General features: G+C 41.2%; 1 protein-coding gene across 1 annotated transcript in view; it reads right to left on the reverse strand.

Moving 5' to 3' along the window:
• Positions 1 to 228: 228 nt before the first annotated feature.
• Positions 229 to 17,240, reverse strand: part of MLLT10 (MLLT10 histone lysine methyltransferase DOT1L cofactor) — a 250,202-nt gene continuing 233,190 nt past the window's right edge. The window contains 7 exon segments of the mRNA XM_077154301.1: positions 229 to 1,908; positions 3,498 to 3,701; positions 10,676 to 10,772; positions 11,785 to 12,146; positions 12,278 to 12,363; positions 12,816 to 13,004; positions 14,926 to 15,080. Of these exon segments, the coding sequence (XP_077010416.1) occupies positions 1,864 to 1,908; positions 3,498 to 3,701; positions 10,676 to 10,772; positions 11,785 to 12,146; positions 12,278 to 12,363; positions 12,816 to 13,004; positions 14,926 to 15,080 (1,138 nt within the window). The 3' untranslated portion in view covers positions 229 to 1,863.

Here is a 17,240-nt window from a genome sequence, read left to right on the forward strand (position 1 = left end):
GCTTTCCCTGCCCTCGCGACATTTCATTCCTCGGAGCCAACCCCACCTCTGGTCCTGCGAGGCCGAGCATGGCAGGGGGGAGTCTGCAGCTGAGAAGACCCCTCCCCACCTCCCTGCAGAGCTGCATCCCCCTTTGCACCACAGCCATTTCCAGGGGGCACCTTCCTCCCCCCAGCCCCCACCAGCCCTCGGACCCTCACCCCTCCACACAGACATGGCACAGAAGTATAAACATTATTAAATTTTATTAACAAAAAACTTTGTACATTTTAATACATGTGGAATTTTACATCTAGGTAAAATAACACATTCAAAATTTACCATTTATACAAATTGTTACAGAATAACAACCAGTGGGTTAAATAAGTAAAATAAACCACACCGATTTTTTAAATTATCTACAAAAGATTTGACTTTCTTTAAAACTCCCCTGAACATAGAAAAATAAATTAATTTTACTTTTCAATTAAATCTACCAATTAGAAATATTACAAATCAAAATATCAATGTTATCTTATGAATTTTTCACAATACAAAACAGATTCACAAAACCTTATTTACAGAAATGAGGTAAGAACTGTGCAATGTTTAACCAAGAGACATATTGCAGAATTAACATGTTCTTCCAGCTAAGTACACAGTGGAGGTCTAATTACGGCTGGGTCTTTTCCACTAATAATTCACGTGTGTCAGGCAGTCCAATGGCCCGGTCCCCAGCTGCCCCCCGGGCAAGGAGCCCGCTCTCATGGCTGCGGTGTGTGCAGGGACTTCCACCACCAATAGAAAGGGGGGTGTTTAGATGAAAACACGTGTATTCTGACTAAGTCCCTTCCCTTTCCTTGTGACTCATTAGTGGATGAACACCCAGGTAATGGTTCGCCTGAGCTACCTACAGTGGCATAGAAAGGTTTGCATGAAGGCAGAACACTGGGAAGGCTGCTGGGGCGACACTGCGCGCCCAACCCGTCTCGGGGGGACCCCAGGACAGCTCAGCTGTCTAGGGCCGTGTCAACCCAGTGCAGCTACAACAGGCACTTGATCAAGGCCAAACCCCACCAGCAGTTTCCAGAGCGGCCCCTCTTTCTGAAAGAAGTCTTTCACTTTTGAGTTGATCAGTTCCACCAGCAGCCTTAGAACTCACTTAACTCAAGGTTTCTTTAAAATATGAGTAGGTCGTAACACTAAAGAAAAAAGCATTTAGCAAAAGCAAATTACCTTTAGCAGAAGCAGACATTACCATCCTAACCTGATTACCAAAATTGGCCAAATCCCATTAGTAAGGATATTTCTATCACAAAGATCACCAAGTCCCAGGTGGTGGCTGATTTATATGCAATATTTAATCATAAAACTCCAGTAGAAGAAAAGAAGTTGGACAGTTCGTTGAAATTAGTTTTAAGATCTGACTCACATGGCAAGCATACTGTAACCCAAACAAAAGTTCATATTTCATTTTCCAATTTGTACAGTAAAATCAAGTCGTTTGTAAATTAAACAAGTCTTCAGTTTTGCAATTCATATCTTCAATTTATAACAAAATCAGCTGTGCACTGACTATGTAGTGAGCCTGTCAGTTTGGTAAGCTCACTGTATGTATACTGTTCCACTGACAAAAATTAGTTACTGAACTTTCAAAGTTCAAAAAATCTGAGAGAGGGGTGAGGGGCATGGGAGTTCCATTTCAGTGCAACAAAGCAACAAGAAAATTAATGCCTTACAAGAATGTCCTGGTGGCAATTAACCCTTTGTTGTGCAGTGAGTTTCTTGTTGCATTTCTTCATAGCTGTAGAGAGAAGACTGCATCGGCAGCCAGATGAAGTGCTACAACAGCAGGATAAGTAATTTCTAGATGTTTCTCAAGTGTCAACTTTTCTCTTGAGCTACAGGCCCAGTTTTATCACTAAGTCTCTGCAGTTAAAGACAAAAAAAGTCAGCTGCATTAGTTAAATCAATTTTTGGCCAACACTCAAGGCAATAACCTTTTAACTGAAATTGTAACGAGAAAAAAATGAAGTGTATATGGTTATTCATTTGTTTCCAACAAGCCTGCAAGGCTGCTTTTCAGCATAAAGACCCAATTGCTTTAAAATCATTAAATTCAGCAGCATACAAAGACAAGGGGTAGCATGCCCATCTCCAGGAGGGAATCAGGAAGCATTCCCCAAAACCAAGTTTTCCAGGGACGTTGTACATGGCATCATGGAAAATGAACTCCCTACAGACTTAGAAAGTCATTGGTTCTGATCCTACCTCTGCCATTTACTGGCTAGTAGTCCTTTGACCTTTAATGTCTCTGACTCTCCATTTACTAATCTATGGGGGGTGGGGGTCGGGAGTCTTCTACCAACTGCAATCACGGCTGCCCCTGTGTCTGCTGAGGGTGGCAGCTGGTTTGTCCCATGAGCTAAGGGGTCGTAGTCTGCCTGTGCTCCATTACATATTGCTGTGGTTTTTAAATTAAAAATTACATTTTATCTTGTATAACTCTGGAAAAGCTAGCCTGTAATTAATTTACTTTTTAACACAAGAAAAACATAGTAAACTGGTGAAAACAGTGCAAAAAATTCTTACGTTAACCCAGAATCACTGACATTAATTCTAGAGTCAGCAAAGACAGAGTTCTACAACCAGGAAGGAAAAGAAACAACAGGACAAACAAAACCTAATGAAAACCAACAATCCACATTTTGAATCAATTCTTGTTACATAACACATACTAATATTCCAAATGAGACTAAAAGCAGAGTACCCAGAAGTTTCAAAGTGAAAGCAGCCAGTGTCAGAACTCCGGATGCTTCACTCCCCCCACCTCACCTTTCCCTCCCTTCTGCTGATGTCCAGTCTCCCCCCACCCCAAGGCCCTTCCTCCCCTAGGACTCTAGGGGGACACGGTCATTCCAGTAAGGCAGACAAGAGGCAGTGGCCTCAGACTGGACCTGCCTGGGTGGCGCTGGGACCAGGTTTCACTTGTCTGAGCTTTTACACCAATGCTAAGATGCCGTTACTCACATGAAATGAATAAAACAGAGAATTTAAAGTTTAAATTCCACAACTATAATCTGGCAGAATGACTGGACTGCCCTGAAATTTATATATTATTCTAAATATAATTCTGTTTTAAGAAGTACTCTGGAGTAAAATACTAAAAATATTCCCAAATTATATAGCCTGGGTCTGTAAATTGAACAGGATAATGAAACAAAACTTGTAGAAAGCAGCAAGTATTCGTTGATTGGCCTGTCTGATACAACTTGCTAACTAAAATGTATTTTCACTTTGAAATTTGTAGAATTATGAAACAGCCTTCAAACCTTATGTGCAAATTCAAAACTGATCAACTTAAGAGGAGATAAAAACTGGCTTAGGCCCCTTGGTGTTAGAATACCCAGCTGCTGAAACAACTGCTTTTAAGAAGAAGTTATCAGGGAATAATGTATTTAACAAAAAGCAATGAAAAAAAGGACAGGAAGGAGGCCTCCCTGGGAGCGTGCACGTACCGGTACTTTCTGGCCAGCGCCGTCCCCGTGGATGCTGAGGAAGGGGTTGGCGGCGGCGGTGTGCAGGGGCGGTGCCGGGGCGCCGGCCGCCAGGAGGGTGCCGATGGGGATCTGTGCGGGCCCGGGGAGCTGCAGCTGCTGCAGCTCAGGCTGGTGGTGCTGGTGGTGCTGCATGAGCTGGTACAGGAGGGCCTGGTGCTGCTCCTAGGAGAGAGGGCACGAGATGAGCTGCAGGCGCTGCAGGAGGCAGGAGGACCCCTCTGCACCACAGGAGACACCTACCTGTGGGCCACCCCGGGGCTACTAGGAAGGAGAACAGGTATCTGGCCTGGAATAACAGCCTGTGCCAGGCAATTACCACCTACCATAGTAGGTCAACCTCACGGGGCAAACCAAGACAGAAGTCCAATATTCAAATTTGGTTATGTCCAGAGAGCAAGGAGAATGTGCCCTGAGGCCCAAACCTCCAATGTAAAACATCTTTCAAGTCTTCATTCACGCCCCACAGTGGGGGTCTTTCCAGAGAAGGTCACAAGACTCCCCTGCCCCCACCCCTCTGCACACAGCTCCATTCTGCTTCCTGAGCCAGACACGGTCTCAGGGCCTTGGGACACGGCAGTGGGAAAAACATCTGCCCGTCCTGGGGACACGTGCCACGGGGGAAGGCAAAAAAGGAAACAAGAGAGGGCGCCGGGAGCTAGAAGGTGTGAGGGGGCTCTGGTCAGAGCAGGGCAGGGCCCAGAGGGCAGCTTGGAGGACAGTCACGTGGACAGAGGCTTGAGGAATAGGGGAGCAGGGAAAAAAAGGTGGGACTCGGGACGGTGGACAAGTACACTTGGCTTTTACTTAAAAGAAAACAGGAAATTAAATGAAAAGGCTTCAATATCCTAAATATCAGAGCTACAACTACAAAACCCCTAGAAGAAAACACAAGGAAATGACTTCACAACCTGTGGTAAGCAATGGTTTCGTAGACTCTACAATGGATTTCATCAACATTAGCTTGCACGTTATCAAAGGACATCGTTAAGAAAGTGAAAAGCCAACCTAAAGAATGGAAGGAACTATGTGGAAACCACGTATCTGACAAGAGTCTAATATCCAGAATATATAAAGATTTCCTACAATACAACAAAAAGACAAACAAGCCAATTAAAAAAATGGGCAAAGGACCTGAATAAACCTTTTACCAAAGGAGACATACAAATGGTCAATAAGCACATGAAAAGATGCTCAATATCATTGGCCATTAGGGCAATACAAATCAAAACCACAATGAAATACCACTTCACATCCACTGGAATGACAATCATTAAAAAAAAAAAAAAAAAAATGTTGGCCAGGCTGCAGAGAAACGCATATAATATTTGTGTGAATGCAAATGGTATAAACTGCTGTGGAAAATTGTTTAGCAGTCCCTCAAAAAGTTAACACAACACACCTAGGGCAATATATAAGATTCCACAAGAGTTTCATGTACTAGAGTAACTTTCCAGAAACCTACAACCTCGAGATGGGTTCCTGGACCAGATAAGTCCTGAACCCTAGAGGGCCCAGCTTCTCTAGAACATCAGCTAGTTCCATCTCCCTACCCCATATTAGTGACAGCCCCTTCCAACATGAAAAAGTTAGAATGGCCATAGCCCAAATACCCCTAAAGAGAGGGATAGAAAGATCAAAGGTGATGGTGGAGTTATACAGAGAGGATAGGATTTAACAAATGAATATGACTGCTGAATCAATAAAATGATATCTTTTAGTCTCCAGTATCTTAGAGCAGCTAGAAGTAAAAATCTAAAATCATGGAATTGTAACCCATATCAAACTCTGAAATATGTTCTACAACTAATTGTTGGGCTGTCCTTTGAGATTTATTGCTTTTTTGTATATATGTTATTTTTCAGAAAAAAAGTCGATTGTGGTGAGAAAAACAAATATTTATGCCTTCTAACCTCCTCCTATATTCTGGAGCAGCTAGAAAGAAAAATCTGAGAGGATCGTATGGTATAGCCCATGACAACCTCTGGGATCTGTCCTGTAACCACTTTTTGAAGAGTGCTCTGAAAACTACTGCTTTTTTTATTTCTCTGCTTTGCATATATACTGTACTATACAATAAAAAAGTTAACATTACCATATGCCAGCAATCCCACTTCTAGGTATATATACCAAAGAATTAAAACATGGTCTTGGACAGATGTTTGTACACCAATGTTCACTGTAGCATTATTCACAATAGCCAAAAAATTGGAAGCAACCCAAATGTCCACCAGCGGAAAACTGGACAAACAAAATGTGATTTGTCCATACAGTGGAATAGTATTCTGCTATAAAAAGAATGAGGTTCTGACGATACGTGTTCCGTAATATGGAGGAACACTGAAGGCATCATGCTGAGTTAAGTAAGCCAGACACTAAGGGACAGATATTGTACGAGCCCACTTATACAAAACAGCTCGTAAATACAAATGTGTGGGCAGAAAACAGAATACAGGTTACGGGGGATGGGGCTAGGGAGGAGCAGGGGGGTGGAGAGTAACGGCATAATGTGTGTAGAATTATAACTCAGAAATCAGGACTTAAGGGATGATTTTGATTACTGAATCATTTACAGATATTCCTTTTTGCTTTCAGGGATACTGGAGTAGACAGGGCAATACCTGAAAGCCTTAAACCAAAATTAAGCTGCCTCCATATCTGAAATGACTGGAAAAGCCCTTATCTTATGCCTTTGTAACTGTAAAAGCTCTTACACCCTTTGGTCATTTTCTTGCAGGGCAAAGGCCCTAACGCTAATGAAGTCAGCCATTAACTAACTAGCTTCAGCCCTGGACATTTGTCAATCATATCAGCTAGATTCTGCTATTAAAAGATAACTTGTGTTCCTTTCTTTTGGTCTACACTTTTAGTACAGAAATGATAGCTCTGCCTTCCCTCCTTTCAACTTATGCTCTGCTTTGAAATGATGACAATAACAATTGTCTCCTTTCTGCTTTGATATTGGTATTTGAAATGACCTCATCTCCCCTTGCTAAAATCCTAAAAAAAATTTTAAAAAAAACTTGAATCTCTTAAACTTGGGGAGACAGATTTTGGACCCACAGACCATCTGCTCTGCTCTCCTACTATGCATATAGTAATAAACTCTTTCTCTCCTTGAAGCCTCAGCGTCTTGGGAATTGGTTACTGAGCCCACATTAGTGGGAAGAATCTACCGCCTTTGTGTGGTAACAGGGTTTCTATTTGGATTGATGGGAAAGTTCTGGTAATGGATGACACAGCAATACAAATGCAAATGCAAATAATCCCACTGAATGGTATTCTTGGGAATGGATGAGATGGCAAAGGCTATGCTGTATATATGTTTCCACGTTTCCACAATTAAAAGAAGAACAACTAAAGCACTAATGGTAATTGAATGCAATACATATCTTGCACTGGATAAAATAAGGGAGGAGAAAAGGTCCCATAGGACATTATTGGGTCATATGAAAACACAAATATAGACTATAAACTTTACATCAAAACTAAATTTCTTCAACTTGATAACCGCACTTAAGGCGATTTCATAAGTGAACATCCTTTTTCCTAAGAAATGTACATGGAAATATATGTGTTCAAGGAGCATGATGTACACAGCCTACTCTAACATGTTTAGAAAACTGATAGGTAGATAGAGCTGGCAGAAGGGGGAGACAGAATGATGTGGCAAAATTGCAAAAGTTGGTGGTAGGTATGGTATGATGGAGGTTCTCTGGTTTTGGGTTTTGTATTACTTATTTCAAAATAAAAAGTTAGGGAAGAAATGGAAGACAAGAGCCAGTAGAAGGATGTGCACAGAACGGTGACGCACCCCAACGCCAGCATTTCTTGATGGACTCAAGGTGGGTGTCAGAGAAGAAGGAGCAGTGAGGAGGAGCGGCGCTCTGCTGAGGGGAAGAGTGAAGGGCAGGCTGGTGGCAGAGCCAAGACATCCAAGGCGACAGAAGAGAGCATTGGGCTGGAAGTCGAAAATCTCAATGCAGAGACGGTGTCTCCAGCTGTGAAGCCGAGGGGATGGCTGAGTTCTAGGGCACTCTGAGGTTCGGAGGTTGATGAGAAGAGAAGGCACCAAGAGAGGAAGCTGAGGAGGAAGGACCATAGAAGTAGGAAGAAAACCAAGAGTGTGTGCCCATTTGGAAGAGAAGGGAAGAAAATGCTTCAAGGAGGAGGGAGTGGCCAAGCATGTCCAATGCTGGTGGCAGATCAGGTCAAGATGAAGATCAAGAACTGAGTAGGAGATGGCAGGCAGGAAATTAGGGCAGCTGCTTGTGCAGGAAGTAGGGTCAAGAGTTTCTCATGTGGGAGAAGGAAGTATGGCCTATAGTAAAACTCTTGCATGTACCAAGTTCAATGCCTACAAATGAACAGACTTCACCCACGCCTTGGTTGATAGGAAAAAAGTAGTTTAAAGTTCATCAACCCTTATGGTCTCTGAACCACAATCTGCTGAAAATTCTTTAATCAGCTATGTTCTAGAAAGGAGATGTCCCTATGTGCTATTATTAGAGTAAAACTTTGATTAACAGGAAGATCCACAAGAAAACTGGGTTTTAATAACTCACATAAAGATGAGGCAGGAGATAAACCAAAATCATATTTTAGTGAAAGGATTTAAGAGTTTATATATAATCTTATCTTTATATCATTTTAAGAACATTGTAACACTGTAAGAATGAAAATGAACCAGAATCAAACACATTTTTTAAACATGCTTTTGACTAAAGCAAGAAGGCAGGTAAATCTGTTTGAGAAAGTATAAATAAAGGCTGAAAATCCAGGGTTGAGTAAGCCTTGCACTTTCCAAGCATTCCAACTACATAAAGTATGCTCAGAGCAGGAGCTGGAGAACTACCACCCACCCCCACCCCCACCTTGCCAGGACCGGCTGGGACAATGGGACAGGGAGCGAGTGAAGCCAGGGCCTCCTCCCATGCCCCAACCCCCAAGATGTCTGTTCTTCCCCCTCCTCTGCTTTTCTCTCTAACCATCAACACCTGTAGATCTCCCTTTCTCTCTCCCTCTGCTGACTACTTCAAATCCTAATGAAGAAAATTCGAGATGTGAGAAGAGGATCTCCACAGCCTTGGAGCACAGGGGCTGCTGGGTCCATTCGTCCCTGCCATCTAAGGGCCCAGAAATTTCCCGTCAACATGCACATGTGCAATCATATCAGAAATAAATAAAAACTACCCCTTTATATCTATGCCCTCTGTCAGCTGCCCAATTCTGTACTTTTCAAAGCCAAGCTCCTGAAAAAAGATGCCTGGGCTCCACCTACATGTCACCCACCCCACGCCTGCTCAAAGCCATTTAATGAGGTTTTCATCTCCATCATTCCACAGCTGCCTTTTACAAGGACCGTCAGACAGCCACAGCCATGGTCAGTTCTAACACTTCCCCTACGCAAAGCAGGCACTACACACCTCCCTTGCAGGGAGGCCTCCCCTGTGAGTCAGGGACCCACACTCACAGCACCACTACCTCGACTGTTTCCTCTGACATAGCAGCAGACACCTCAAGCTTACTATATTCATAAGGCTCCCTGTTTTCTCTCCCAAGCATGCTATTCCCTGTTCTTTTTTATAAATCTCAATAAAAGGCAGCATCCAATTGCTCAGGATTCTTTTTTCTTTTATGTCCAACAAATATTATTTGGTTCTGTCTTCAAAATACACCTCAATTCCAAACAGTCCTCATCGCCCACACTTCCTGCCTCAATGACTCCAAAAGCCTCTCCATTTCTGCTTTATCCACACCTTCCCTGCAAAACACACAGACAATTCTCCATACAACAGCCAGGTTACTTTTCAAAAATGTACATTATCATCATGTCACTATTCTGCTCACACACACCTGCAACTGATTCTTTAAAATAAGCCTGAAGAACAGAAGTGAGGACAGAGGAGACGAGATGAACAGAAGAGGACTGACACTGAAGCTTGGTGGAAGGAGGACGCGTCATGGTGTTTCAGGGCTCCAAGCTCTCTACCTGTGGTATGCTTGAAATTTTCCATAATAAAAAGGTTTTTAAAAATCACCAATGATTCCTCTAGAAAATGCTTATAAGAAAAAGGGGCCTAGATTGTAAGCTCTTATAGCAGAAACATTTAGTCCAGAGTGCTAATTATTATTTCTGGATTTTGAGAGGATCACTAAATCTGAGAGGCTGCATATATGTATGTGGGTGTATACACACACACCCTATTATTGACAGCCCCTTCCAACATGAAAAAGTTAGAATGGCCATAGCCCAAATATCCCTAAAGAGAGGGATAAAAGATCAAAGGTGATGGTGGAGCTATACAGAGAAGATAGGATTTAACAAATGAGTATGACTGCTGAATCTAATATTAACTTGATAACCTCTTTTAGTCTCCAATATCTTAGAGCAGCTAGAAGTAAAAACCTAAATCCCCAAGCCTAACTCTGAAATCTGTTCTACAACTAATGGTGATATGGTGCTTTGAAATGTATTGCCTTTTTGTATGTACTTTTCACAGAAAAGAAAAAAGTCAATTGTGACGATAATAAAATATTCCTTCTAGCCTCCTATAATCTGGAGTAGCTAGAAGGAAAAATCTGAGAGGATGGTATGGTAGCCCATGGCAAACTCTGGGATCTGTCCTGTAACTGTTTGCTGAAAAGTACTTTGAAAACTATTGCTTTTTTTCTTTCTTTTCTTTGTATATATATTATTGTTATATTATACAATTAAAAGTTTAAAAAAGTCAGTGATAGGGCTTTCTGTCACATTTAAAACACACTTAAGCCCTATCTAAAATGTTCTACTCCTCCCTTCCCTCTATAGTGTATTTACTATCTGTCTTCCCAGCCAGAACTAAGCTCCCTGGAAATACTTATGTTTTTTTCAGTGCTGCATCCATCCCCAGAGCCTACAACAGGGCCACAGTACAGGTAGTAATAGCTGCAAATGAATGAATGAACCAATGAATGAACAAACAAATGAAATGCCATAAACAGGTATCAGAAACTGTGCCAAATGGCAAGAAAAACTATTTTTGGATATGCATTCATTATTGTCATTTCATATATTTCTATACTCACATTGAGCATCTTTTATAGCTTACATACTGCCTCCTAATAAAAATCATGTTTTATCAAAAAGAAGAACTTACTGGTGTGAGCTGTTGAGAATTTAACAACTGCTGAAACTGCTGTTGATGAAGAAGTATTTGTCTTTGCTGGTCAGAAAGTAATCCTAGTCCTGAGGCACTGCAAAATGATTGAAAATTCTTACTTTCTACTATATATCTTTGAAGATTTTTTCAATGCAAAATGATAGACAACTTTTCAATTTGATGTTTAATAAATTAACAAGTCAAGTTTTTAATCATAACACTTTGAAACCAACGATATACAAAGTATTTCCCTCTATATATGTATTATAGTCATCTAAACAAGAATTCACATTCTAAAGAAATGTTTTTGTTATTAAAAAATGTATTAACAACCATGTTATAATTTATTTTTAATTGTTCAAGGATAACTTGAATCATACTAAGTAACACATTTAAAACAGAGAAAGAAACCAAATATACTACTAACTGCTTTGACCTAACTTTTAATGGTCCCAATGATAGTAAAATCAAGCACTGATAAAAAGAAAGACAGAGGTAACAGCTTGCAGTTGTCCAATCCATTTACACTTATTTACTTTCAAAAGGTATGTTTAGTAACAACAAGGCTTTAGTCCCTTAGTTTTGAATAAACATTCAAATGCAAATCTAGTACAATGAAATACGAAGACTCACTACCTGAAAACTCAAGATAAATATTTGGCCTTCATCCTGTATCAAAATCTCTGATTATTATGAAGTTAACAAATTTACACAGCTGATTTTTTCAGAAACCAATATTCAGATGTGATCTCCATTACAATACTACCTTTCTTCAAAATTTATGATATGAATGCAGTGTGTAAGAGAATAAGAAAAATTAATGCACACCCCAGACAAGGACTGAAATTTTCAGCACAGAATATACATTTTTACTAAAACTGATTTAATTTCTTTAAATCTGAATTATGTTTAAAAAATAAATGACTCTGGGTATAACATACTTAGTTTGAAAGTTTGGGGTGGGTTGTTTTTCCTTAGAGTATATCGCAGGAAACATATTAAAAATCCCAACAGGAAAAGAAGAGGAAACGTTTACTCAAGTGTGGACCACGCAGGTGCTATGCTTAACTTACAAAACCCAAAACCTCTTCAAGGAAGGTCCTCACCTGCTCGTCAGTGTAGCTGGCACTGGGTGTGTGGCATTAGGTGGCACAGTGGTGTGGGTGAGGGGGGCAGGGTTCTGTGACATTGAAACCGGGGTCTGAATAACTCCATTTAAAGCTCCTACAATGCCATTGAGTGCCAGCTGGTTCCCTGGCAAAGCCCCAATGATGCCGCCCACACCGGGCACAGTGGGCAGGGTGGGAGGCACTGTCTGCACCCCGCTGGCCAGTGCCCCCACGGCCACACCGTTCACCTGCTGGACTCCGCTCACCCCTGAACCTGGCTGAGCCGGGCTCTGGCCCGCAGGGGGTGGAGTGGACAGGGCCGAAGAGCTGCTGGTGCTCTGTCCACTGGAGGTCAAGTCCTGGTGAGAGAGAAGTGAGAGACTTAAGCTCTAAAGAACAGGGCAACAATGCTTAACAATTTTACACCTTTTAATGTAGTAAACTCTGTTCACAGGTAAAACATACATGCAAATAAGCATACCAGGATTACCTGATTCAATACAGGAAGAGAGTTATCAGGTAAAAAGCTGTTTCCTAGATGAGGGCTCTTACTGCTGTTTAAGGAATCAGGAGGAGCTAGAATAATAAAAGACAAAAAGAAATCTGTTCACCTCGTTAAATTATATTATTCGTAAGACTAAAAGTTTACTTAAGAGATTACTTACTTAATGTAAGTTGAAGCCCACATTAAAAATACTAAAGTAAGAAGTCTTGTTATTCCTAAAACCTACTTAAAGGTAAAAATTCCTCTCCTTATTGAATACTGTGCCCTTAAAGTCAAAAGAGGTCATTAAAAATTTAAATAATCTTTACCACTAAATTATACACTAAGGAAGCTAGAGCCAATTCAAACTGATCACTTAACAGTATTCTTTATGTCCTCCAAAAATAACCTATCATTCCTTTTCCACAACTTCATCTAACTGGTGACCATTCCATAATATGTGAGACTGTTTCTCACATATTACGGAAAAAACACTGGAAGTCTATCATATTTCCTTCAAACACAATAGATGTTTCATACTTACCAGGCTGTGCTGGGAATACATGTATCTGATGAGATGGACTAGCATTTGTTGTTATTGTTGGAAAAGGCACTGAGAGCTGAGCATTCAATAACTGAAGGCGTTCCTTTTTGGCAGTTAAGTTTTTAATCTGTTCCTCTAATCTTCGATTTTCAACTTGAAGTTGATGTAATGACTTCAGCATTCCTAAAACTAGCAAACATTTGGATGGTTTTTAATTAAAGACAAATCACATGTAGTTTTAAGCATTTTAAGGAGAAAGGTGTCAATAAAAATTTAAAACTAAGCCAAAGCAGAAAAGTAGAAATTCCATGAAACACTTCTAAATGATCAGGTTTTGTTCTTAAATTTATATATAAACCTATCACAATATATTTATATTTATATGCATATAAGCATCAAGTGAGGTCGTTCCTTGTTCCTTTTGGACCTGCCTCAAGTAATTTCCATTCTCAAAAAGGAAAGAAGGCAACCTTTTCTTTTCATCAAAATAAATGTCCTATTATTTCAAAATGGCTGCCACTACTTTCCATTAAAATCACATTTAAAGTGGGACACAATCTCAATAACGAAAATCCTTTACCCCAATTGAGAGCACAGGTTTTTGTCTCCTGCTAGTTTTAAACCACTTAGCACCAGAAATACTGAGAAAAATCTCCCAAACGCAGCAGCCACTGCGTAAACCCATGAACAGTCAGCAGGGAGCGCTGGGCCCGCGCCGCCCGCGAAAGGCCCCGTCCCGCCCCCTCCTCTCCGCCCCCGCCCCGCATGCCTCTCCTCTCCGCCCCCGCCGCAGGCCCCGCCCCTCCCCTCGCCTCTCCGCCCCCGCCGCAGGCCCCGCCCCGCACGCCTCTCCTCTCCGCCCCCGCCGCAGGCCCCGCCCCTCCCCCTCGCCTCTCCGCCCCCGCCGCAGGCCCCGTCCCTCCCCCTCCCCACCCCGCCCCAGCCCAAGGCCCCCACCTCGCCCCCCCCAAACCCTGCTGCTCCTTCCCCACCTAACCCGCCTGACAACACAGACTAAGGCTGTTATGCCATGGACGGGCACTTAAAAAGGAATTGGAAAGCTGCATCTGTTTAACCCAACCTCAGGGTCTCCCAACTAGTCCCCAAAGACCTGCTGCTGACCCCACGGAGAGGCCTCACCAAACCTGTTCTCCAGCTCTTAATCCTCACCCGCACCTCCCTTTTTTTTTGGTCAGGGCATCATTCATAAAAATAGCAACTTCTGGCGCCAGCAAAATGGTTTTGTTTTTCTTTTAAATAAAATAAAGCAGCAAAAGTTTACATCCCAAAATGAAAACCACCTATTTTTCCCCTGAAAACATATGTCCTTAACACTAACCACCACCTGCAGTAACTGCTTTTTTGGCATTTTCCACCATGGCTCCAACACTAAAAATGGTAAGGATACTAAATACGTATATATAATATATATTATATATAGTATGGTAAATAGAACACACACACACACACACATATATATACATAAAGCTGTAATTATTATTTCCTCCTCCAAAATGTAAATTCAAGGACAGCTGGCCATACTAGACTATCCATCCATATTCATAAATTCTCCAGAGGTGAACAACTTTTCTTCACACAATTAAGCAAGAGAACCCCATTCATTTTAGTAAAACTTTAAAATTGATAAGAATACAGTAGAATGGAGAAATGGAAAGACCAAGAGTATAAATAAGGACAGACAATGAACAATAACCAGCCAACGTGTGGGTGCCAGGCAGAGTTCTTTGCATATTTTTTTAATATTATTTAATCCTCAAAATAACCCTAAAATACAGGTACAGGATTATTTCTACTCTATAAATGAGAAATCTAGAGTATATAAAGATTAAAGAACTTGCCCATATTCATACTATTAATAAAAGGTAAAATCAGGATTCAAACCCAGATAGTAGAAGTGTAGACTCTGCTATACTAAACCATTCGTTACACTTTCTCACCATAGTACAGAAAATGCATATCATAATTTCATTGCTATTCTGGGTGAAGAGTGTCTTCTGCATCTGTCCACCTGTTTGCCTGTTTCCCTGTCATCTGTCTGACCATCTGTCCATCCAACCACCTATCTTTAAGATAAAAAAAGAATACTTACTGTCACTAGGGGTACCCTGTTCTAGTAAAAACTGCTGTCCTTCACTCCACTGCCTCTCCAAAAGCTGTTCTATGCTGGCTGCTACTGGAGGCAGATTTTCCAAACTGCTGTTGCCTGGATGATCGTAGCGAATCTGTAAGCTGCTTACAGGGGATCTGTGAAAAACAGTAATTCTCAAGTTAAAAAGCGGGAGAGGAGGGTGCACGTGAGTTCCTTACCTTAAGGTGACCCCTTTTCCCCATGTAAGTTTTCCAACTCTAGATGCCTATCCTACAAGTAGCAGGTTCCTCAATTTATAAACCTACAATCTACCCTCAACCTGAGTAATTACTATTCTTCCTCCCCAAACAGTAAAATCAATGGGGTAGCAGGCCATACAAAACAATTAGAAACCACTAAAAAATAGAAACAAACCACCAATAATCTCCGAACTAGGCTGTAAAAGAACCTGCTAGAAGCTTTATAAGAAACGGGGCAAGACAGGTGTGGTAGTTAAATTCAGTTGTCAACTTGGTCAGGTGAAGGCACTCAGTTCTGTTGCTGTGGCCATGAGCCCATGGTACATGAACCTCATCTGTTGCTGATTTACATCTGCAATGGGCTAGGAGGCGTGTCTGCTGTAATGAACGATGTTTGATTTAATTGGCTGGTGCTTAAATTAGAGATCACAACGTAGCACAGCCCAAGCAGCTCAGCATTCCTCATCTCAGCACTCACAGATCAGCCCAGGCCTTTGCAGATGGAGAAAGGAATCACCCCGGGAAAGTTGCTGTAACCCAGAGGCCTGGAGAGAAGGCCAGCAGAGATCGCCCTGTGCCTTCCCACATAAGAAAGAAACTCAGTTGAAAGTTAGCTGCCTTTCCTCTGAAGAACTAATGGAATAAATCCCCTTTTATTAAAAGCCAATCCATCTCTGGTGTGTTGCATTCCAGCAGCTAGCAAACTAGAACCACAGGGTTAAAAAAGCCTAAAATATTTAGCCAGAAGAGAAAAGAGTTCCATCACTCTGCCTTAAAATATAAAATATCATAACACAGTTCAATGATAACAATGTGCAAGGCATTTTAATTTACAAATGACAAAATCTCAAATATTAGTAAAGAGAAATTTTTTTTAATTTTTGAAGCAGATTTTTGTTATAAATTCAAAAGTACTTGTTTTCAATATTAAGGAACATTAAGATCAAAGTTATTTTTATTTGAGCCCTTATTTATACAAATATTTCTAAAATGTCTTAGATCTATTTTCAAATGATGGTCACTTAACCTGCCCTTCACAAACACTTATATTACAATGACCATGTAATGTTCTGCCATTCATTTTTCTTTTAAATTGGTAAAGTTTGGCATTTTTTGGTCCCCAACCCCCATAATAACGTAATACATTAGCAAACAGTTTTATAGTTTCAAAATTGCTTCCAGAGAGTTCTCTCTTATGATCTTCACAACAACCCACTGAGCAGTTGACACCTGGTTCCTGGGTTCCATCTCCAGGTGAACAGAGACAGGGTGGACTTGCCCCAGGACAACAGGAGTGGATGACAGCTGGCCACACCCCAGGTCCTCCGACCACCCATTGGTGTTTCTGCCACTGCGTAGGCATGCTTCTCCACAAAACTCTCTTTGAATCACAAATCAAGCAAATTAGGGCTTTCGATTTCAAATGTGCTACATACATCCTTCTCCAAATAGTACCTTATGCCAGGATAATTTAGGCTATTACATTTCAGGCTGATTGTAAAGGGTAATAACAAGATTGGAAATATATGTCAAAAATCATTTAGTGTCATTTATTGTATTACATGCATTTAGCTAATTTAAAAACAAACAAACAAACAAACAAAAGAGCCTACACTCAGCAGACAGTAGGGATCCTGACTAACTTCTAGGTAGCTTGTGTGTGTGCTTTAAGTTTAAAGGGGCCCAGAAAGCCTTCCTCCGCTAGCTGTATGAGAACAGCCATTACCCTTCTCCTTTGAAAAGATCACAAAATCACAGGCAGATAACTGCAGGATTCCTGATTTCTAAAGAAGGAATATTTAATTTTTACAGAGTTCACTTAGCAAAATCAAGACTACTTACTTCTAGTTCACCAGGGATTCCATATGAAAAAGGCCCTACAAGATGCACTGTTAGACTGTGAATGCATAGGATGTTCCCTAACCAACACTCCCCCAGACGTTTAAGTAACTTAGCAAGACTCATATTCATGCTTTGTCATCGCATGCATGTTTTAACTCTTTGTGCAACTTATCCCATCCTAGAAAAAAGGCACTATAATGGGCCATCTCTCTGCTCACCATCTCACTCAGTCTA

The sequence above is a fragment of the Tamandua tetradactyla genome, chromosome 1 (genome assembly GCF_023851605.1).
Source record: "Tamandua tetradactyla isolate mTamTet1 chromosome 1, mTamTet1.pri, whole genome shotgun sequence".
NCBI lineage: Eukaryota > Metazoa > Chordata > Mammalia > Pilosa > Myrmecophagidae > Tamandua > Tamandua tetradactyla.